Below are 24,159 nucleotides of genomic sequence, written 5' to 3'. Positions count from 1 at the left end.
GATTGATTCTCAAGTTTCTTTTGTTTTACTTTGTTGTGGCCTTCCCAGAAATCACGAGAAGTGCCTGGCCACTTGATCTTGCCATGCTCTTTTCCCCTTTCCCCTTTCCTTCTCCTTTTCTGCATTCTCAACCAAAGGACTTGTATGCATGCATATAGGCCTAACCAATGGATACAGACAGCAGGGGAGTCAGGGTATGAGTGAGGGGTGGAAGGGCAATGGAGGGGGTAAGCACACATATGCAATACCTTAATCAATAAAGGGAAAAAAAGAAGAAGTGTGAAACACAGTTGAAAATTTTGGAACTCATAGAATTAAAAAGCTAGATAGTGGCCGGCGGGGGGCGGGGAGAATCACCTGTTAAAATTTACCTTTACATTCTGAAAACCAACTGAGCCTAATTTTTATCACCTAAGCTCTTCTAGACCTAAACTGGGACTCCCAATAATACCTATCAATTTTCATTGTATGGCAATAAATATACTTTTCAATTGTATGGGTATAAACTACTAAAAGCAAATTAAGGGTATCAACTCCTCTTTTTGCATGAAAGGCCCTCTTTATTCATTCTGATTTTGTTTTGCTGGTAGAATTGCTTCTAACAAAATCAGTGTCTACTAGAGAAATTAGAAAATAATAAATGTTTATTTGTATTGAATCTTATCATATAGTTCATATCAATCTGGTTATCCTGGCCCTTACATGGTCCTGTGCCCTGGTTGATCCCCACGGTTTCTGCATCTGGATTTTCAGCCCTGATCAGAAACCTTTATCATGCAACCTGAACTCATACTAGTCACATGATGAGCAGTGACACAGAATACTCTAAATCAGCTTGGTAGCATCCTCTTTCCAGTAAAACAATATACAAGAGAAATTTAATTTAAAAATTACATGATGACATAAAAATAAACTAAGAATAATGCCTTTCCTAAAGAGCTATTTGTACCAAGCACCACCATAGAGCTACCTGCAAAGCAAACTACACTCACACCAGCAGATCAGGGATCCATTACTCTAAGCCAGTGATGGCGAACCTATGACACGCGTGTCAGAGGTGATACGCGAACTCATTTTTTTGGTTGATTTTTCTTTGTTAAATGGCATTTAAATATATAAAATAAATATCAAAAATATACATCTTTGCTTTACTGTGGTTGCAAATATCAAAAAATGTCTATATGTGACACGGCACCAGAGTTAAGTTAGGGTTTTTCAAAATGCTGACACGCCGAGCTCAAAAGGTTCGCCATCACTGCTCTATGCAGTGCTAGAGACACAATGACCATAACTTTACTTCTGGCATTTTTTCCACATCCATAATAACCCACACCTTCTGATTTACTGATTTTTGAACTTGCTGCATCTGAACACAAATGGCTTTGACATAAGCTCAGATGGTACACCAAATCTTAATTCGGAAGGTTCTGTTTTTACCAGAGTCTGGGAAACATTATTTCCCATCTGATGCCAATGGCTGCTCCTGCATCGCTACTACTAGCCAGCTGATCTATAGGTAAGGCAGAGTGGGTGGCTGGTAAGATGATGTGATTAGATGCAGGTGTTCTTCATTTCTGAGTAATACAGAAAAATGAAGTTTCCTTTCCAACAGTCCCTTGAATTGCTGAAAAGATTGAGCATTGATTTTATCTGCATGTTAGGGTAGAGAAGAGGAGGCCCAGCATGTGAAAATATTGCAATTTCACTAAATCCAGTCATAAAATAGGAGATTTATTTTGGCATGATACTGTGGCGCCAGTTCTATGAGGAAGTGACAGTTGGATAGGTTAGCCTATAACCAGACAGCATTGTGGATATGAATGAGGTAGCTCCTGATATGGGACTGTCCATTGGAGGGTTTAATTTCAGAAGTCTGTGATGAACTTAGGATGCCTGCCTAAGGGTTCATAAAAATTCCAGTTAGCAGATTGTGTCCAGTGATGAGGTTAATGGAAATGAATGTATCATTTGGGCCACTTGAGAACAATAACCTTGTAAAAGCTCTAGTCAGTCCTGAGAGTGGGGAAAGTGGAGCATCACCTATTCCTCTGTTGTGTCCTCTGGCAATGGAATTTAGCTGAAAATATGAAGAACTAACTCAAGCTCTCTGTTCACTGTACTGCCAGTGTTTTATATGATTAACTTAGAGCCCAGCAACTCTGTCCTGTGCTCATTAATCCAGAAGGACTCTAGAATATAGTGCTAGCTTTATAACAGGAAGACCTAGGGTGATCCAGGAGCAAACTCATTAAGGCCTGAATGCAAAGCCCCAGGGAGATAGAGGCAATGTATTCTTTAGTGGCTATGGCCCAAGTCATTGCAAATTTTAAAATTAAATCAAATTGGTTCATCTATCAGGTTTCTTTAGAAGCAGAGTTGTAGATAATATGAACCAAGTGTAATTTCTTGGTGTATTGATTTCCTTCCCTTTTCTCCACCCCCCACCATACATTTTGAGAAAAATGCCTTTTCCAGTTTCCCTGAAAGTATAAACTCTGACAACCTATGGCGTTAGCCATGTATTATTTTCTCATAGACTTAGCTCCTGTCTTTTGAAAAATTAAGTGACCCTATTTGATAAAAAATCAAGAATGGTTGTCTTAGCCTGTTTGGCTCAGTTGGATAGAGCATCAGCCTGAAGGGTCCCAGGTTCAATTCCGGCCAGGGGCACATGCCCGGGATTCGGGCTTGATCCCCAGTAGGGGGCGTGCAGGAGGCAGCCAATCAATGAGTCTCTCTTATCATTGATGTTTCTATCTCTCTCTCCCTCTTCCTTCCTCTCTGAAATCAATAAAGAAATATATATATATATATTTTTTAAAAAAAAAAAGAATGGCTTTGTGGTCTCCCAAATCTTGAGTAATGCTCCATAACATTTATCTGGGTTTAAGGAAGAATATTAGTTGATGAGATTTATTATTACTCAATAAAACCTGTAGCACATAATTATAATATGTATGAATATTAAATGTTATGATTGTATATTTATTTATTGATATAATAAATCAAAAATTTGGTCTTTCACTAGTTGGGAGTGAGGCAGCACACTGGCTAACAGTACAGGCTTTGGAGCCAAACTGCCTGGGTTCAAGTTCTCTCCATTGTACTTCCTAGACATGAGACCTTGGGCAAGGCACTTAGTTTTTCTATGGGTGAGTGTCCTCAGATGTAAACTGGGGATAATTACTATGTTTATACCATAGAAACAAAGGGAGGACTAAATGAGATACCATAGCCTGGTGCCTGGCATATGGAAAGTTCTCTATAATTAGTAGCTATTAATGTTATTTTTATCCTTGTTACAAAGGGTAATAATGGTAGCTATTGTTATATACATTATTGATTTTTATATATCAATTTTGACTTTTTAAAAACATCGGGCATGTATTGTGACATTATCCCCAGAGAAGTTTTATCCATTTTGTTCTTTCAATATAAATTATGTACACATTTTTTTCTTTTTTAAAAGCAGAATTTTAATGGGAAGCACAAGATCATGCAGTATAATTTTGGAGTTAGAAAGCAAAACTTGATGAGAAAATAATAAAATTGAATTTTCCACCTGACCTCAATCTGAACACAAATGGCTATTAAAGCATAATTTTTAAATGGTTAAATCATGATCTGTATACAAATTCAAGTGAACACATGTCAAAATTTTTGTTTAACTCATTGATTAGTGAGGGAATGAGGAGGTCAGGGGTCTATCACCTATAGCCTAAAAGTCAAATACAGCCTGTCACATGTTTTTGTAAATAAAATTTTATGAAGTACAGCCATACCCATTCATTTACATAATACCTATCGCTGTTTCCCTGCTACAATGGCAGGATTGTATTGTCCACAAATCGTAATATATTTACTATCTTATTTTTCAAATATATTTTTATTTATTTCAGAGAGGAAGAACGAGGGTGAGAGGGATAGAAACATCAATGATGAGATAGAATCATTGATCGGCTGCCTACTGCATGACCAACACTGGAGATTGAGCCTGCAACCCAGGCATATGCTCTAATAGGGAATCCAATGGTGACCTCCTGGTTCATGGGTCAATGCTCAACCACTGAGCCATGCCAGCCAGGCTACCATCTTACTTTTCACAATAAAAAGTTTGTTGGCCCCTGATATAGGCCATCAGGAATGCTGAAAAATTTACAAATAGATGCACAGACAAGAAATATTTACATTATCATTAACAAAGCTATAAAATAACTCAAAGATGAAAAAAAACCAGGGATTTGGGCAGGAAAGTTTGCCAGACCTCTGAACCCAGAGAGTCAGAGGGAGACCGCGCGGCAGCCGCGTCCCTTGGGACAGGCACAGCCCCTGACGGGGGAAAGGAGAACCGCGGGATTCCTGGCGCCGCCGGGGGAATTGAGAGCTCAGTGCTGTGATCACAGAGGACTGAGCCTAAAGGGGGCAGCCTGAAGAGCTGACCAGACCATGCAGTGCCGGTAAGAGAAGAAGCTTACAGAAACCGAGCCTTCCCCGTTTCCGCGGCCGGCGTTTGTTTGATTGTTTTCACTGAATCCTGTTCATGGGACATTTCGGATACAGACACTCACCTGTGCTGAAGAGAGGGAGAGTGTGCGGAGGAGTGGAATCTGGGGAGAGACTGAGGAGAGAGTGGGAGCCGGGAGAGGTGGCGGCGAATTGAGTGCTGAGACACCCCCGAGCACAGGACTGGGGCAGCCATTCTCTCCGGAGAGTGAGACTCCTCCCCCCAGCCCCCAGGCAAGGAGCACAGCCACACCCAGATTCCACCCTGTACAAGATCAAGGATTAAAATAACCTGATCAGTCCCTGGGAGTTAACAGGGTCTGGCCTATAGAGGGATTTTCAATCCCAGCAACAACACAGCGCTGGTAACTAACTATTACGCAGCCAGCTCTGGGCAGTGAACTTCCACTGGACAGAAAGGCCCTACAGCCTCAGAGGCCAACCCCAAAACACTGCCACCCAGAGGCTGACCCACAAACTGACTCTTTGCTAAACACAAAATAAGGCAGTCTGGGAAACAAAAGCGGTCTGCTTTAAAATAAGGACTGTGGTTTACAACACAGAGGAACAGTGTATCGCAGGGAAATTCAACACTCTCCTGGATACCTGGCAGGTCTAAGGCGAGCCACACTGAAGAATAGAAGAACCAAGGGACCTTCACTACTGCAATTTTTTTTTCCACCTTTTAACTAAGAAACCAATTTTTTTTCTTTTTTTTTTTTTTCTTCTTTTTTTTTTCTTTTCTTTTTTTTTTTTTCTTTTCTTCTTTTTCCATCACCTGATTTTACCCTTTTAATTACTACCTTCTTATTTTTAACCAGTATTACTACTGCTACCATTTTACCATTTTTAAAAGTGCCATTTTATTTTCTCTTTATTTTATTTTGGGATTAGTGTTCTCCATTCTATTTTCACCGTTATATTATTGGTTGTTTCTAGTTTGCATTCATCTCCAGGGAGCTGTTGCTGGAATTTGTTGGGATTAATGGCTGTTCTATAGGAGTATTCTCCTCATATAAAAAGTCTCTTCCTCTCTTCCACTTCATTCTCTCTTTTCGCTCTTTTTTTTTTTTCTTTTCTTTTCTCGCTTTTATTTTCCCCCCTTCTTTTTCCAAATTTCATTTTTGCACTCCTTTTTTTTTGGTCCCTACTTTTCTTTTTCTCTTTTATCTTTTTCTCTTTCTTCTTCCTTGTTCCCTAATTCTCTTAATTCGGGTGATCACCTTTATTTGGGGTTATTAATATCGTGAATATATTTGTGTATAGTGCCTGGTACGTGGTGCCTTGTTGTGTTGTATTTTGTGCCTTTAAATCAACGCAGCAGGTCCAAGCAACAGCAACCTCCTGAGCAACACACCCTCTGCCGAGGAACAGCAGCTGTACGTGAAACCTCGCCCACCAGCCAGAAGAGCCACCACAGCTGTGAACAGAACCCACCAGAGGAGCTGCTGCCAACTGAAGAGCAGCTGCTACCGCAACCGCCCGAAGAGCAACCACAGATCAAGGAGTCACTGCCACCAAGGGAGCAACCACTGAACGACTCAACGTCTAGATATGTCAGTGAGATCAAACATGGGTAGACAAAGAAACCCCCAAAGGAAAGAGAAGGAGGACTCTCCAGAAAAGCAGCTAAGTAATACAGAGGCATGCAACATGACAGAAAAAGAATTCAGAATAAGGGTCCTAGAGTGCATAAACCGGATGGAGGAAAAAATCGACAACCTCTGCAAGAAGCAAGACGAAACAGATGAAAAAATCGATAACATATGGAAGAAGCTAGAAGAAACAGATGAAAAAATTAACAACTTAAGTAAGACCCAAGAAGAAATGAAGAGTGATATAGCTGCAATGAAAAACTCCATTGAAAGTATCAACAGTAGACTAGGAGAAGCGGAGGACCGAATTAGTGAATTAGAAGACAAGGAAGCAAAACACACCCAAAATGTACTGCAATTGGAGAAAAAAATTAAAAGACAGGAGGAGAGCCTAAGGGAGCTTTGGGACAACATGAAACGAAACAACATACGAATAATAGGAGTACCAGAACAACAAAAGGATGAACAAGGATTAGAAAACCTATTAGAAGAAATAATATCAGAAAACTTCCCTGAGGTGGGGAAGAAAAAAGTCACACATGCCCAGAGAGTCCCAAACAAGGTGAACCCGAAAAGACCCACACCAAGACACATCATAATTACCATGGCAAATGTTCAGGACAAAGAGAGAATCTTACAGGCTGCAAGAGAGAGACGGAAAGTTACATACAAGGGCTCTCCCATTAGATTGTCAAATGATTTCTCAACAGAAACACATCAGGCCAGAAAAGAATGGACTGAAATTTACAAAGTGATGCAAAGCAAAGGACTGAATCCAAGAATACTCTATCCAGCAAGGCTATCATTCAAACTTGAAGGGGAAATAAGAAGCTTCACAGACAAAAAAAGGCTAAGGGAGTTTATCACCACCAAGCCAGCAATGCAAGGAATGCTAAAGGGACTGGTATAAAAATAAGAAATAAAAAGCTCAGAAAGAAAACAGCCACACAAAAACAGAAATGGCTACAAACAAGTACCTTTCAATAATAACTTTAAACGTAAACGGACTAAATGCTCCAAACAAAAGACATCGAGTGGCTGAATGGATAAAAAAACATGACCCATACATCTGCTGTCTACAAGAAACCCACCTCATTAGAAGGGACTCACACAGACTGAAAGTGAAAGGATGGAAAAATATCTTTCAGGCAAATGGAAAGGAAAAGAAAGCTGGGGTAGCAATACTTATATCGGACAAAATAGACCTCAAAGTGAAGGCCATAACAAGAGATAAGGAAGGCCACTTCATAATACTAAAGGGATCAATACAACAAGAAGATATAACTCTGGTAAACATATATGCACCCAATGCAGGAGCACCCAAATTCATAAAAAAACTCCTGGAAGATATCAAAGGAGAGATCGACAACAATACAATCATAGTAGGGGACTTTAATACACCACTGACAGCACTGGATAAGCCCTCTAGACAAACAATCAGCAAAGATACAGCAATCCTAAATGACTCACTAGATCAGATGGACTTAATAGACATCTTCAGAACACTCCACCCCAAAGCCAGGGAATATACATACTACTCAAATGCTCATAAGACATATTCAAAAATAGACCATATATTGGGTCACAAGCAAAGTATCCCCAAATTCAAGAAGATTGAAATCATAAAAAGCATCTTCACAGACCACGATGGCATAATATTAGAAATAAACTACAATAAAAACAACCAAAAATACTCAAACACCTGGAAGCTGAATAGCATGCTATTAAATATTGATTGGGTTACCAATGAGATCAAAGAAGAAATTAAAAACATTCTGGAAACTAATGACAATGAAAACACAACAATCCAAAACCTATGGGACACAATGAAAGCAGTCTTGAGAGGGAAGTTTATAGCTCTACAGGCCTATCTCAAAAAACAAGAAAACATGGTAGTAAATCATCTAACTCTACAACTCAAAGAATTAGAAAGAGAGCAACAAGAAAACCCCAGAGTGAGCAGAAGGAAGGAAATAATAAAGATTAGAGCAGAAATAAATGACATAGAGACCAAAAAAACAATACAGAAAATCAATGAAACCAAGAGCTGGTTCTTTGAAAGGATAAACAAGATTGACAAACCTCTAGCCAGACTCACCAAGAAGCAAAGAGAGAGGACCCAAATAAACAAAATCAGAAACGATAGAGGCGAAATAACAACAGACCCCACAGAAATACAAATGATCATTAAAAAATACTATGGACTGCTCTACTCCAACAAACTAGACAACCTGGAGGAAATGGACAAATTCCTAGAAAAATACAACATTCCAAAACTCAATCAGGAAGAATCTAAAAATCTCAACAGGCCAATAACTATGGAAGAAATTGAAGCAGTCATCAAAAAGCTTCCATCAAACAAAAGCCCAGGACCAGACGGCTTCACAGGGGAGTTTTACCAAACATTCAAGGAAGAACTAAAACCTATCCTCCTCAGACTACTACAAAAAATTCAAGAGGAAGGAACACTTCCAAGCTCATTCTATGAAGCCAGCATCACCCTAATACCAAAACCAGGTAAAGACAACACAATGAAAGAGAACTACAGGCCAATATCCCTCATGAACATAGATGCCAAAATCCTCAACAAAATCTTAGCAAATCGGATCCAGCAGTACATCAGAAAGATCATACACCATGACCAAGTAGGATTTATCCCAGGGATGCAAGGATGGTACAATATCCGCAAATCAATAAACGTGATACATCACATAAACAAACTGAAAGAAAAAAACCACATGGTCATATCAATTGATGCAGAAAAAGCATTTGACAAAATTCAACACCCATTTTTGATAAAAACTCTCAGCAAGGTGGGAGTAGAAGGATCATACCTCAACATAATAAAAGCCATATATGACAGGCCCACAGCCAACATCATACTCAATGGGCAAAAACTAACACCATTTCCCCTAAGAACAGGAACAAGACAGGGATGCCCCCTCTCACCACTCCTGTTCAACATAGTACTGGAAGTGTTAGCCATTGCAATTCGGCAAGAAGAAGAAATAAAAGGCATCCAAATTGGAAAAGAGGAAGTAAAACTGTCCTTATTTGCAGACGACATGATATTATACATACAAAACCCCAGAGACTCCATCCAAAAGCTACTAGACTTAATACATGAATTTGGCAATGTAGCAGGATACAAAATTAACCCCAAGAAATCTGAGGCATTTCTATACACCAGTAGTGAACTTTCAGAAAGAGAGATTATAAAAGCAATCCCGTTTACCATTGCACCAAAAAAATTAAGCTACCTAGGAATCAACTTAACTAAAGAGGTAAAAGACCTCTACTCAGAAAACTACAGGACGTTGAAAAAAGATATAGAGGAAGACATAAACAGATGGAAGAACATACCGTGTTCATGGATTGGTAGAATCAACATCATTAAAATGTCCATACTACCCAAAGCAATCTATAAATTCAACGCACTTCCCATTAAAATACCAACGGCATACTTCAGAGATATAGAACGAACTCTCCAAAAATTCATCTGGAATAAAAAAAGACCCCGAATAGCTGCAGCAATCCTGAAAAAGAACAAAGTAGGTGGGATCTCAATACCAGATATCAAGTTGTATTACAAAGCCACTGTTCTCAAAACTGCCTGGTACTGGCACAAGAATAGGCATATAGATCAATGGAATAGAATAGAGAGCCCAGAAATCGGCCCGAACCAATATGCTCAATTAATATTTGACAAAGGAGGCAAGAACATACAATGGAGCCAAGATAGTCTCTTCAATAAATGGTGTTGGGAAAATTGGACAGATATATGCAAGAAAATGAAACTAGACCACCAACTTACACCATACACAAAAATAAACTCAAAATGGATAAAGGACTTAAATGTACGACAGGAAACCATAAAAATTCTAGAAGAATCCAAAGGCAACAAAATCTCAGACATATGCCGAAGCAATTTCTTCACTGACACAGCTCCTAGGGCACTTGAAACTAAAGAGAAAATAAACAAATGGGACTTCATCAAAATAAAAAGCTTCTGCACAGCAAAAGAAACCATCAACAAAACAACAAGAAAACCCACTGTGTGGGAAAACATATTTGCCAATGTCATATCTGATAAGGGCCTAATCTCCAAAATTTATAGGGAACTCATACAACTCAACAAAAGGAAGATAAACAATCCAATCAAAAAGTGGGCAAAGGACCTAAATAGACACCTTTCAAAAGAGGACATTCAGAAAGCCAAGAGACATATGAAAACATGCTCAAAGTCACTAATCATCCGAGAGATGCAAATCAAAACAACAATGAGGTATCATCTCACACCTGTCAGACTGGCTATCATCAACAAATCAACAAACGACAAGTGCTGGAGAGGATGTGGAGAAAAAGGATCACTTGTGCACTGCTGGTGGGAATGCAGACTGGTGCAGCCACTATGGAAGACAGTATGGAGTTTCCTTAAAAAACTGAAAATGGAACTCCCATTTGACCCTGTGATCCCACTTCTAGGAATATATCCCAAGAAACCAGAAACACCAATCAGAAAGGATATATGCACCCCTATGTTCATAGCAGCACAATTCACCATAGCTAAGATCTGGAAACAGCCTAAGTGCCCATCAGTAGATGAATGGATTAGAAAACTGTGGTACATCTACACGATGGAATACTATGCTGCTGTAAAAAGGAAGGAACTCTTACCATTTGCAACGTCATGGATGGAACTGGAGAGCATTATGCTAAGTGAAATAAGCCAGTCAATGAAGGAAAAATACCACATGATCTCACTCATTCATGGATAATAGAGACCATTATAAACTTTTGAACAATAATAGATACAGAGGCAGAGCAGCCTCAAACAGATTGTCAAACTGCAGCAGGAAGGCAGGGGAGGGTTGGGGGGCAGGAGGTAGGGGGGTAAGAGATCAACTAAAGGACTTGTATGCATGCATATAAGCATAACCAATGGACATAAGACACTGGGGGATAGGGGAGGCTAGGGGACTGTCTAGGGCGGGGTGATAAAATGGACACATATGTAATACCCTTTGTAATACTTTAAGCAATAAAAAAAAGAAAAAAAAATAACTCAAAGATGATCAAAGGCACAGGTAATCCAGAAAATATACCAGGCCTGGGCTATTAGGCCCATTATACGAAAAGAAATTCAGACTAGAGATCCAGGGAGAATCTTGTTTTACAAACTAGGGCTAAGGTGGAGAAGAAGCTTGGATTCAAAAACTAACAGAACAAGGAGAGTGCCCAAATGCAAATCCCCAATGATTGAAATATGGAATAAAGGAGGCTGAGGATGGCCAATTGAGTGCTTCGTACTTCAAGCCTCGGTTGCTTTGGAAATTGGGGCAGGACTGAGTCCTTGGGGTAGATCAGCAAGCCCAACTATGGGGAGGCTGGGGCAGGCAGAGACTGATCCCATCCATTGTCTTGGTTTCAACTATTACAGGCTAAAGACTCTCACATCCACATTTTTAGTCCTGAAATTTCCTTCGAGACTCATGTTAGAGCTACACAATTTCCTACTACTGTCCCAATAGGTACTTGAAATTTAATGTGTCCAGAACTGAACTTTTTAAAAACCCTAAACTTGCTCTTCCTCCTATATTCACTATCTGTTGGTAACACCACAATCAACTAGACATGCAATCGAGAAACCTGACCTCCTTGATTTATTTCTCCTGGTGTATTGACACATCCAATACTACCTGACACATCCAATGAATGTTTTAAACCTATTATTTTCTGTGTATCTCTAGAATTACTGTTTAAGATCTCACCATCTCTTCATCTACACTAGTGATATATTTTAACTAGTCATATCCTTCTGAAACTCATCCAATGGTGTGCTGGCGCTGGCTTACACTAGCTGATGAGAACTGGTTGTTTATCTCTTCCAAATTCTATGTTCCATGATGTTATATTGGTAACTTGAAATTGGCCACAGTGGGAATATTTACACCACAGAAATTGCCAAACACTATAAATCAAGATTTTTTTGTGTGTGGAAAGCTGCTTATTAAAAATTAGAAGCACATTTACCACTGCCAATTCACCACACTTTAGCTAATTGATCTTTTTAAAACACTTGTTTAACTATGCACCTCTTCTGATTAAAATTCTTCAGCAGTTCACTGTGGCAAAAAATAACATTAAGTTCCTTAGCATGGCAAAGAACACCTTTGATAATTTGGCTCCTGCCTAAATGTCCAGCTTCCTCTCACATTCTTTTATTAGTCTCACAACTTATATGCTAGCTCAAAGGTCACAAATTGGTTCACTCAAGCCTTAATTCCCTCATATATGTATTTTGTCGAGCCTGCACACTTTCTCTAACTTTTTTGAGGCAACATTTAAATCTTTAAAAATTCTTCCCCCAAATCCATATTTCTGATTTATCTTGAAAAATGGCAACACTGTGGCCCTCATTTGTGCTTATAACGAGAAGCTGAACAGAAGATGCCCCTCTTGAGAAGGTATGTGCTCTACAGTTCACCAGTTCCTATAATTTACTCATTAAAATTATGCATGTGCCCCCAAACCTAGTCTTCATTTCTTTTTTCTATTTACTTTTTGGCCCCTGATGTTAACCATATTATTAAGTCCTGATTATTAACAGAAATCTCTGACCTTCACTATAGAATCTCTCTTTCTTTATCAGGGTATCTTCATGATAATCCATATTTCCTGCACAGTCTAGGAAGGGAAAAGCAGCAGGGTGAATAGAGGTAGAAGAAGAGGGTAGAAGAGTCTCCATTTTGAAGCAATAGAATTGTGAAAATGACAGGCAGGGACTGTCCCAAATTTTTGTGATGTCAGGGTATTCCCTATAGAGCCAGTCTTCTAATCCTCATTAGAGTCTTGGAATGTTTACCTTCTCAGCTGGGCATGGGAAGGAAAAACCCAAGGACACTAGCTCACACTGACTCAAATTGTAGGAACCAGGTTTGTAAAGTAGAGTCAATTTCTTAATTTGATATTTGGATACTTAATTCCCTTTTGCAGAGTGCCTGCTGTGTCTTGTAGTGTGCTGGACACTATGGGGGAAAACACAAACAGACTAAGACAGCTCTTCCTCCAAATAACTCACAACCCTAATGAAGAAGCAAAAAAGATACATGCAACATAATTAGAGAACAACAAGATATTGGGTGTAACCTAGTGCCCACAACAACTGGGTGGTCTGCAAGGGGTGGGATCAAGTTAAGACAAGGAGCTATTGAAGGAGCCAGGGCTTACAATGACCCTTTGCTGGAAGAGCTATGAGGTAGACCATTCCATACAGGGATCCCACAAGGATGTACACACAGAAAGAATGACTGAATTAGGTATGGCAACCTGTGAATGATAAGGCTGCCAGAAGGAGAAAAGGGAGTCTGGGTTGGTCATTGTGGGCCAGTTTTCTTTTGAAAAGTTTTCATCTTTGGTGTCATATACCCAGAAAGCTAAAAGGAGAATCAAAGACTCCTTGTTAAGTACTAAGTCAAAGACAATGGAATCGGGTGGTTCCAAAAAGCATTTCATATTCTAAGCATAGACAGCAACCTTTCAGCTTTATGACGCAAGTGGGGCTAAGCAATATTCACAAGTACTACTGTGTGTCTTGGACAGGCCTGGCAGCATTGATATAGAAAGAAGGAAAGAAGGAAATAAAAGAGTAGGAAAAACAGAAAGAGCATGGAAGTGGAGAGAAAGGGCAGGAAGAACATCGTGGTAAGAAGCAAACACATACCTCCAATCTAACCCAGGGAATCCTGTGCTACAAACTATTTTTTCTCCACCTCCCACTTCCTGCCTCTAAATCTTGACAGAGATTGAGGAATGACCCTGCCCACTGATAACTGGCAGGTTCCCAGATGTAAGCTTCTTTCTTCCTGGGCCAACTGTGATACATGGTTCACTTAGCATCTCTCCCAACTCTAGGCTTTATGCTGGTTGTGGTATTTATTTTCATTACCAGGCCCACTCAGACCTACTTCTTCCTTAGCCTGTAGGCTTATGTTAATTGCTGAGATTATTCTGTCCTGTGTCCAATTTACTTTATGAGCCAGTTGCTCACTTCCTGCTGTCTCATTTGTAGCTGCTCTCTATAAATGTTTAACAATGTTTACTTGCTGCTCAATCCAGGCCATTGATGACCAATGTGCAGCCAGCTCTCAACTATTCAGAGGCTGATGCAACCACTCCCTGAAGGAAACAGATTTCTTGCGCATTCCTCCCCCTATTTCTCTTCCACCTTTTTCCTATTCCCTCTTTTCTGGCCACTTCCCTGCTTGGGGATCTTCCATCCAAGGTGGAAAGGAGGTAAAGATGATGAAAAACTGTAACTCATCTTTTTGTCAGTTCTCCAGAAATTCTGGGTTTTTAAAAAATTCAAGAGTAAAAAGAAACTATAGATCAGGGGTCCTCAAACTTTTTAAACAGGGGACCAGTTCACTGTCCCTCAGACCGTTGGAGGGCCGGACTATAGTTTAAAAAAACACTATGAACAAATTCCTATGCACACTGCACATATCTTATTTTGAAGTAAAAAAACAAAACGGGAACAAATACAATATTTGTATTTGCATGTGGCCCGCGGGCCGTAGTTTGAGGACTCCTGCTATAAATTAAAATAATATTTGTCTATTCTGTGAGAATCTCAATTATCCACGTTCTCCCCCAGTTACACTTGAGCTCCCAGCTCAACACACTTTGTATTGAGATCAATATTTCACTACTTTCTGGAATCCTACATATGTTTTGAATACTCAGCCCCACACCTCCATGAGGCCTTCTTGGATTATTCTGGTCCTCCTTATTATCTAGCTCTAGATCCTGTTATACTGAGACTCTTTTGTGGGTCTAGTGAGCTGCCTAAGTTTCACTATTAGATTGCGAACAAACTGGGTCCTAAAATACATTTAAAGTTGAAAAGTTGTTTCTTTATTGACCAGTTTCTGCACTCACCCAGAGATGCTCCTGAATACCCAAAGAACTCCATACCTTTCGCCTGTACCTGCTATTTACACCAAGCATCACATAATGGACATGGCAATTTTATCAAAAGTCCTTTTGTTATTGGTAGTCCCTCCCTAAGCCTGGAGGTCCTCATTTATAGACTACTTCTTCCTGACAATAACAGATTATCTCTCCCTTGTTGGGACCTGCAGGAAGTTGTAGGGAACATTGGCTTTAGTCTTTGGCCCCCTGAAGTTCTATATATATATATAGTATAGGCTTGGTGCACAGTGCACTGGTGGATCCCTCGGCCTGGCCTGTGGGGATCGGGCTGAAACCAGCAGTCCAACATCCCCCAAGGGGTCCTGGAATGCAAGAGGGCACTCTGAAAAGTTGCTGTCATTCAGCAGCTCCTGGGTTGAGCGTCTGCCCCCTGGTGGTCAGTGCACATCATAGCTACCAGCCGGTTGGCCAGTCGGCTGGTCAGCTGGTTGCTTAAGCTTTTATATATATAGATACAAAGTCAGTGTAATGATTTGAGGGTATCTTCTCTTTAGCTACCAGGGCTTGATTTAGTGGCATGGTCTTTAAAATTACTGGTTGTCATTAGCCTTTCAATGAATAACCAAAGAACATATATGCATGCATATATGCATAGCCCATGGACACAGAATATACTGGGGTGAAGGCCTGGGGTGAGGTGAGGGCTTGGTGGAGGGGAGCAAAGGAGGGGAAGATGGAGGACATCTGTAACACTGTCAACAATGAAAAAATATTCCTGCAATCTCTGTTGCTCCCTTTGGAAATGAACACAAACTACCATGTACTCCTACTCACCAAGTTTGTGATCTACCAAACTCAGTTCCAGAAGGTCAGGAAAAATGTCCTTTACTTCTCTGTATCCCCATTGTGCCTTCTATAGAATTGGGCATATTGTGGTTGCATAATTTTAAGAGGGAAGATCTAAAGACATATTGCCTGAGTTTGAATCTTGGCTCTGCTACTAAAAGCTGTGTAATCCTAGGTATGTTTTTAACTTCTATGTGCCTCAGCTTATTCATTTAAGGGAAATATATATCCCAAAAGGTTGTTGTGGAATTAAATTAGTAAATAAATGTAAAGCATTTAGAACAGTGCTTGGAATACAATAAGCATTCCACAAATAGCCATTATGATAAGGAGGGGAATTGACAAAGGAATGTTAACTCCAATTCCCAAATCACTAATATTTGATAGGCCTTGTGCTCCCTCTTTCTCCAATCCTAAATCTTGCTCTTATACTTTTTGTTTTATTTTACCTAGGTTCCTACTCTGATGATGGACACCCAGTTCTCTGAGTTCACACCAGACATCACTCCCATAATGCTAGCTGCCCACACCAACAACTATGAAATCATCAAATTGCTTGTCCAAAAACGGGTCACTATTCCACGGCCTCACCAGATCCGTTGCAACTGTGTGGAGTGTGTGTCCAGTTCAGAGGTGGATAGCCTGCGCCACTCCCGCTCCCGTCTGAACATCTATAAGGCTCTGGCAAGCCCCTCACTCATTGCCTTATCAAGTGAGGACCCTATCCTAACTGCTTTCCGCCTGGGCTGGGAGCTCAAAGAACTCAGCAAGGTAGAAAATGAGTTCAAGGCTGAGTATGAGGAGCTCTCCCAACAGTGTAAGCTCTTTGCCAAAGACCTACTGGACCAAGCTCGTAGCTCCCGGGAATTGGAGATCATCCTCAACCATCGAGATGACCATAGTGAAGAACTTGACCCTCAGAAGTACCATGACCTGGCCAAGCTGAAGGTAGCAATCAAATACCACCAGAAAGAGGTAAGCTGAGTCCTTCTCTGTTTTCAGGGAAGCTTAATCCCTCCAGAGTCCAGAGTATGTAGAACAGAGTTAGCATTTTTCTACCACTAGACCTTTAAGAAACAAATGGTTACACAGGCCTAAGAAACAGACCCACTTATCCAAGGTACATACAGCCTCTGCATATTTTCTTTTTGGCCAGATAAGTAAGGAAAAATACTGATCACCTAGCTCTTTGATGGGAAAGCGCTTATCAGTTCAACAAATTATTATTTAGCTGTTCGGGATACAAAAACCAGATACTCTGTATTCATGGAGCTTACAAGCTATGGTAGACATTAAGTAAATGATAACATAAGTGAACATATAATTACAAATAATTGTTAAGTGCTCTGAAGGATAATTTCTATGAGAAAACATAACAAAGGACCATGCCCTATATTCTTGGATGTGGAGGGCAGTGATTACAAATGTCTCACTGTATGGATGCTGGTAATTGTTGGTAAAACTAAGTCTTTGGAAGCCCCTCAGCAAGAAGGCTGATACATGCAGTTGAAAGATGGAGTGTGTAATGCTGTGGAAAGCAAGAGCAACCTCTCCTATGGTATGACCTTCTAACTTTTAGAGTTTACCTCTTTGAGGGAGGTCAGTTCAAGCAGAACACAGAATTAAAGGCTTTGTTTTCCACCTTGGCTGCATTTACAGTCTAGCAGGTGCTGTTCTATGCCATCAAATCAAACAATTTGGGGGCAGCATGGTACACTAGAAAAGGCAGGGACTTTAGAGCCAAAACAACTGAGGATGCATTTCCAACTCACCTGAAGAAACTCAAATTTTCAGGACATTATTTTTTTAATTTATAAGATGAAGATGACAATAGTTGCTCCACTTCATAGGACTATTATAGGAAATAAATGAGAAAGTGCTAGTGTGGCACAGGAAGTACATTAATGTCCATTTTCATCTGTCTTCCAATGCTACCAGGAGGATGATTCAAACAGGTTGAACCAAGTAGTGGTTACCATCTGAAGGGGAACAGGCAGTGCCACCCTTTCATGGGTCCACCAAGCCCTGAGGCAAATCACATTGTATGCTCACTGGTCCCTTTATCTGACACAAGAAAAAAAAATGCTATGCCTTTGAAATGAGGCAAAAATGAGTAGCAGGGACAACCTTGAAGGGGATATAAAATGACAAAAGAGAAACATGAAGATCAAAAGACTGCATTGGGGGAGATAGTAAATGGATAGACCCATCCAACTCTCCTTATCCTGTTTCTTGCCACTAATCACTTTAAGTTATTTCACTAGGCCTGAAGTTACTGAACCTCACTTTTCTCTTCCAAAAAATGGGGAAAATAACAGGAACACCTCCCTGGAGAAATATAAAGTTTAAATAAAATAATACATGTTATACTTGTGCACAATATTCAGCATACATTAGGCATTCAATAAATATTAGCTGCTATTATTATTCATTTTCATGGTGTATGGTCGGATTCTGTACTAAAATTGTAGGTAATAGATTATGACTATATTGTAGTCATATAGTAATATATGACTATATTGTAGGTAATAGATTATGACCCATCCCCTCCCTTACTCCTTACTCCTTCCCACCGCCCTACTGTTGATTTATAGTATCAGTTGCGTTAGTCTGCTATAAGGTCTAATTGATTTTTCTTCACTTTGTTATATTTGTATATTTCTATTAATGACATATATTATATTTTCATTGTGTTCTTCACTTTACATAAATTGTTCTAATACTGTGAGAAAAAAAAACACAGGTATTTTTAGAACACAAATTGCTTCCAGGTAACAAAATAGTTAATGGGCATACAAATGTAAAAAAAAAAATAGATACTACAGAATATAACTCAAGTGTGCATTCCTTACCTCACTAGGTAGCAGATAAAGTTCATAATTTAAGCCCCATCCCCCTGAATATTGACAGAGCATTTATTTTCAAACAATTTCACTGCAATATTTCATCAATTTTGTATTAATAGATTATCTCCCAACTACTCTATCACTTGACCCCATCTGCTCATATAATCTTCATTTGACAATTTTAGTTACTTTTCCCTTCGGAAATAACTGTGATGAGTTCCTCACTCTCGTGGGGATCTGCTTGGCATAGGACCATGGACTCACCCTTGGGTTCTACATTCACTGCCTTCCAACCCTTATTTCCCCCTCAGGCTTTAGTCGTTTACTTTCCTGAAACTTTGTTCCCTGTGTCTCTTATTTCAAATTTATCTTATTATTGTTATTACAGACTATCTCTATGTTACTGTATGTTCATACAATATGTTTCTCAGCTATCATTATACCAACTTGGATGTGAGAAGCAATTATATTTCTTTTTGCTCACTTAATTAAGCACCAGAGATTCCAAAACTGTTTTCAGGGTCCATTTGCTATGTACATTCAAATGGAGGAAAAAGAAATTTGTTTTATTGTAGTAAAATATGCATAACATAGAATTTATCATTTTAACCATTTTTAAGTTTACAGTTCAATGGCATTAAGTTTATTCATGTTGTTGGGCAACCATCACAACTAGGATTCAGTTTTTTTGAAGATGCACAAGTTTTTGGGTGTCCATTTTTCTTTCAAATGTGAACCCATACAATTAGAACTTTACGTTTTACAGACTACATTATTTTTAATCCATAACACAAAGTATTACCTTTAACTATTCAAATTTATGGATATTAAGCAGTAATACAAAAGCAATCCAAAAAGCACTGTATGCAAAAATCAACAATTTCAGGCCTGGTGGTGTTCACTCATCATTGTGAATCAAATCAATGAGAACTCTGTAATTTAATAGACTGATCTGTTTCAGTCAGAGCACATCAAACTCCAACTCAAATACAGCAAAAAGAGTGAGTGGCTCTCAACTTCAATGTCAGTAAATTCATGGGAAATGATATACTTTCACAGTAATCCCAAAATGGCCCAAAGTTTAATCCCATGGCCAGAGACTTCAGAATTCTTTTAGGCTTTATATATGTAGCTCCAAATTTTCCAATGGAGTTAAATATATAAACAATGGCTATAGATCAATTTTAGTTTATTTTATCTTCAAACTTGGGCAAACTTGAAAAATCAGATATACCTTAAGGTTTGTACTTCAAAGACACTTCTTCCAGACAGCAAAACATGATTTATACTCATCAAAATCTATGAATCTCTTCTAAATTGTGACTTCACTTCCACTAAAGAATTCTATAATCCTTCCCAATCTCTGAAATAGTTTTTTAAATATCTGTGGTTCCACTGAGTCTCAATAGGCTCTACAATTAACCCGTGAACAAGGTGGAGGTTAGGGGCATTAATACCCGCCACACACACACACACACACACACACACACACACACACACAGTTGAAAGTCCACCTATAACTTTTGACTCCCCCAAAACTTTATTACTAATAGCCTACTGTTGACCAGAAGCCTAACCAATAGCATAAATGTCAATTAACACATATTTTGTATATGTATTATATACTGTATTCTTATAATAAAATAAGCTAGAGAAAAGAAACTGCTATTAAGAAAATCATAAAGAAAAGAAAATACGTTTACAGTATTATACGTAGTTAGTTTTTTTCATAATCTTTATTGTTGAAAGTATTACATATACCCACTTTTTCCTCCTATTGACCCCTTATAGCCCCCCACCCTGACCCAGGCCTCCACCACCCTATTGTCTATGTCCATGGATTATGTATATATACATACAAATTCTTTGGTTGCTCTCTTCCAACCCACCCCCACCTTCCCTCTGAGATTCGACAGTCTGTTCCATGCTTCTATGTCTCTAGATTCAGAGACGTATTTAGAATTTTTTAAAAAAATCCATATAGAACTGGACCTTGACAGTTCTAACATGTTGTCCAAGAACCAATTGCAATCTCTAATTGCTCTTTATTCAGTCCACATGTCTAGTTTAAGACTAAATACTCTCACCTTGAACTTATCAACAATGTTCTTATTTTAGGGGTGTTTTTGTAATTTCAAGTTTAGTGTATTTGGATGAGAAACACAATCCTGTGAGCTACTGGTGTTCTAATAATTCAGGTGTTCGTCAGCACTTCATTCTCAGAAGTCCTAAATCTGAGGAAGCAGACTAAGTCTGTTAAATATATATCCACAATCTAGTCTTTTAAAAAGTGAAGCATACATAGAAAACAAGATGGCGGCATAGGTAAACACCTGAAATTGCTGCCTCACACAACCTCTTCAAAAATACAACTAAAGACAAAACGGATATCATCCAGAACCACAGGAAGGCTGGCTGAGTAGAAATTCTACAACTAGAAGTAAAGAGAAAAGCACACTGAGACTCAGAGAATGTGTGGAAGTAAAGTGAAGAGGTATTGAGGCGCGTGCGGGAAGGGCTGGCAACTGAGAACGCGGTTGTCTTTTTCAATCAGGAGGGAGACACATGCTCCTGACTGCTCTGAACTCCAGTTATGGGTGAGTCTCTGGGGACCCAGACTCATATGGGGAGAAACTGGACTGTCTGGCATCGGGCTGAACAACAGGGCAGCTTTCTCTCAGAGGTGCTTGCAGCAATTTCCGATTACTGCGGGACACTGAGACCCAAGGCCTCTTAGGGCTGGACTGAGGATCAGCCATAGCTGCTTGCTCCACCCTGTTCATTCCCTGAGACCCCGCCCCACCCAAGCTGTGTGCAGAGGCTTTTGCATATGAATGCCCTAGCCCAGGGATGGGCAAACTTTTTGACTCGAGGGCCACAATGGGTTCTTAAACTGGACCGGAGGGCTGGAACAAAAGCATGGATGGAGTGTTTGTGTGAACTAATATAAATTCAAAGTAAACATCATTACATAAAAGGGTATGGTCTTTTTTTTCAATAGTTTTATTCATTTCAAACAGGCCGGATCTGGCCCTCAAGCCGTAGTTTGCCCACGGCTGCCCTAGCCCTTTGCAATCTAAAATTACCTAACACACTGTGGCTGGGTCAGAGAGACCCAGAACTTCCAAAACAAGGCCCACAGCCCCACAGCAGCTTGCATTGCTTCACAGCTGGGCCTCATCTGGGCACCTCCAAACCCCAAACAAAGAAGAGGAATCTGTAGATCTCTCCATAGCTCCTGCTGGGTAGTCTCAGGCAGAGGCTAAATTAGCACCTCCTTAGAGATCCAAGAGCCAGTGTACCCAGTGGTCAGAGTGGGACCATCCAAATTCCAACTCCTCAGATCCATAAGGGACACACTCAGGGGGCAGACTCAGTGAGCACCAAAGCCCCACTGAAGCAAGTCTTGCCCCAGAAGCGTGTCTCCAGCACAGAAGTTATTCCACCATAGACACAGCTGATTCTCACAGCCAATTGTCCTGGAGGTCAATTCCTCCCACTGATACCAACTACAATCAAGGCTTAACTACAACAAGACTGTGCACAAAGCCCTCATAGGGGTTCACCAAGAGTGTCTACCTCAGGTAATTGTGGAGGCTGAGCAACTGGGCCCTATAGGACACCTAGCACAGAAAGCCACCCTATCAACACAGGGAAGCAGTCAAAATGCAGAGACAAAGAAACAGGTCTCAAATGACAGAAATGGAGGAAAGCAAATGACTGGATATATAGAGTTCAAAACCACACTTCTAAGTTTTTTCAAGAATTTTCTAGAAACCGCCGATAAATTTAGTGAGACCCTCAATAAATCTAGTGAGACCCTCTAGGATATGAAAAAGGACCAACTAGAAATTAAGCATACACTGACTGAAATAAATATTATAAAGAGATCCAACAGCAGACTAGAGGATCACAAGAATCAAGTCAAAGATTTGAAATACGAAGAAGTAAAAAACACCCAACTGGAAAAGCAAAAAGAAAAAAGAATCCAAAAATATGAAGATAGTGTAAGGAGCCTCTGGGACAACTTCAAGCGAATCTGAATTATAGGGGTGCCAGAAGAAGAGAGAGAGCAAGATATTGAAAACCTATTTGAAGAAATAATGACAGAAAACTTCCCCTACCTGGTGAAAGAAATAGACTTACAAGTCCAGGAAGCGCAGAGAACCCCAAACAAAAGGAATCCAAAGAGGACCACACCAAGACACATCATAATTAAAATGCCAAGAGCAAAAGACAAAGAAAGAATCTTAAAAGCAGCAAGAGAAAAACAGTTAGTTACCTACAAGGGAGTACCCATACAATTGTCAGCTGATTTCTCAACAGAAACTGTGCAGGCCAGAAGGGAGTGAAAAGAAATATTCAAAGTGATGAATAGCAAGAACCTACAACCAAGATTACTTTACCCAGCAAAGCTATCATTCAGAATTAAAGGTCAGATAAAGAGCTTCACTGAAAAGAAAAAGCTAAAGGAGTTCATCACCACCAAACCAGTATTATATGAAATGTTGAAAGGTATTAGATAAAATTTTGAACAACCAGTACATATCTGTAAACAAGTGAACCTAGAAATCAAGTGAATAAAAAATCTGATGAACAGAATAAACTGGTGAATATAATAGAATCAGGGGCATAGATAGGGAGTGGACTGACAATTCTCAGGGGGAAAGGTGTGTGGGAGTGCAGGAAGAGACTGGACAAAAATCGTACACCTATGGATGAGGACGGGGAGGGGGGTATGGGCAGAGGGTGGGGTGGGAACTGGGTGGAGGGGAGCTATGGGGGGGAATAGGAACAACTGTAATAATCTGAACAATAAAGAGTTAATTAAAAATAAAAATAATAAAAAATAAAATAAAAAGTGAAACATACAGCCCTGTCCTGGTGGTTCAGTTGGTTAGAGTGTCGGTTGTCCCATACACCAAGGGTTGTAGGTTCATTTCCTGGTCAAGGCACATACCTAGGTTGCGGGTTCTATCCATGGTCAGGGCATGTAGAGGAGGCAATTAATCGATGTTTCTGTCTCTTTCTTCCTCTCTCTCTCTCTAAATATCAACAAAAACATATCCTCAGGTGAGGCTTTTTAAAAAAGTGAAACAGCCCTGGCCAGTGGTAAGAGCATTGGTCCATGCACCAGAGGGTTGTGGGTTCAATTCTCCAGGCAATGGCACATACCTAGATTGCAGGTTTAATCCCTGACCCTGATTGGGGTGAGTGGGGGAGGCAATCAATCCATCACATTGATGTTTCTCTCTCTCTCTCTCTCTCTCTCTCTCTCTCTCTCTCTCCACCTCCCACCCTCCCTTCAACTCTCTCTAAAAAAAAATCAATTGGCTGAGGAATTTTTTTAAAAAATGAAACATACAAACAGTACTTAAGGCTGAAAGCATGAAAAGTGTGATATTGATAAATTATTTTATATTATGCAAAATAAT

General features: G+C 39.8%; 1 protein-coding gene across 2 annotated transcripts in view; it reads left to right on the top strand.

Moving 5' to 3' along the window:
• Positions 1 to 24,159, top strand: part of TRPC5 (transient receptor potential cation channel subfamily C member 5) — a gene marked incomplete at its 5' end in the record, with an annotated part of 332,647 nt that overhangs the window by 179,705 nt on the left and 128,783 nt on the right. For both annotated transcript variants that reach the window (XM_081115376.1, XM_081115377.1), the window contains one exon: positions 16,332 to 16,853. In XM_081115376.1, the coding sequence (XP_080971502.1) occupies positions 16,332 to 16,853 (522 nt within the window). The remainder of the gene's footprint in view (positions 1 to 16,331; positions 16,854 to 24,159) is intronic.

The sequence above is a fragment of the Myotis nattereri genome, assembly GCF_964212035.1.
Source record: "Myotis nattereri genome assembly, chromosome: X".
Classification (NCBI taxonomy): Eukaryota; Metazoa; Chordata; class Mammalia; order Chiroptera; family Vespertilionidae; genus Myotis; species Myotis nattereri.
The sequence above is the reverse complement of the archived record's forward strand: the minus strand, read 5'-3'. Positions and strand labels throughout refer to the sequence as shown.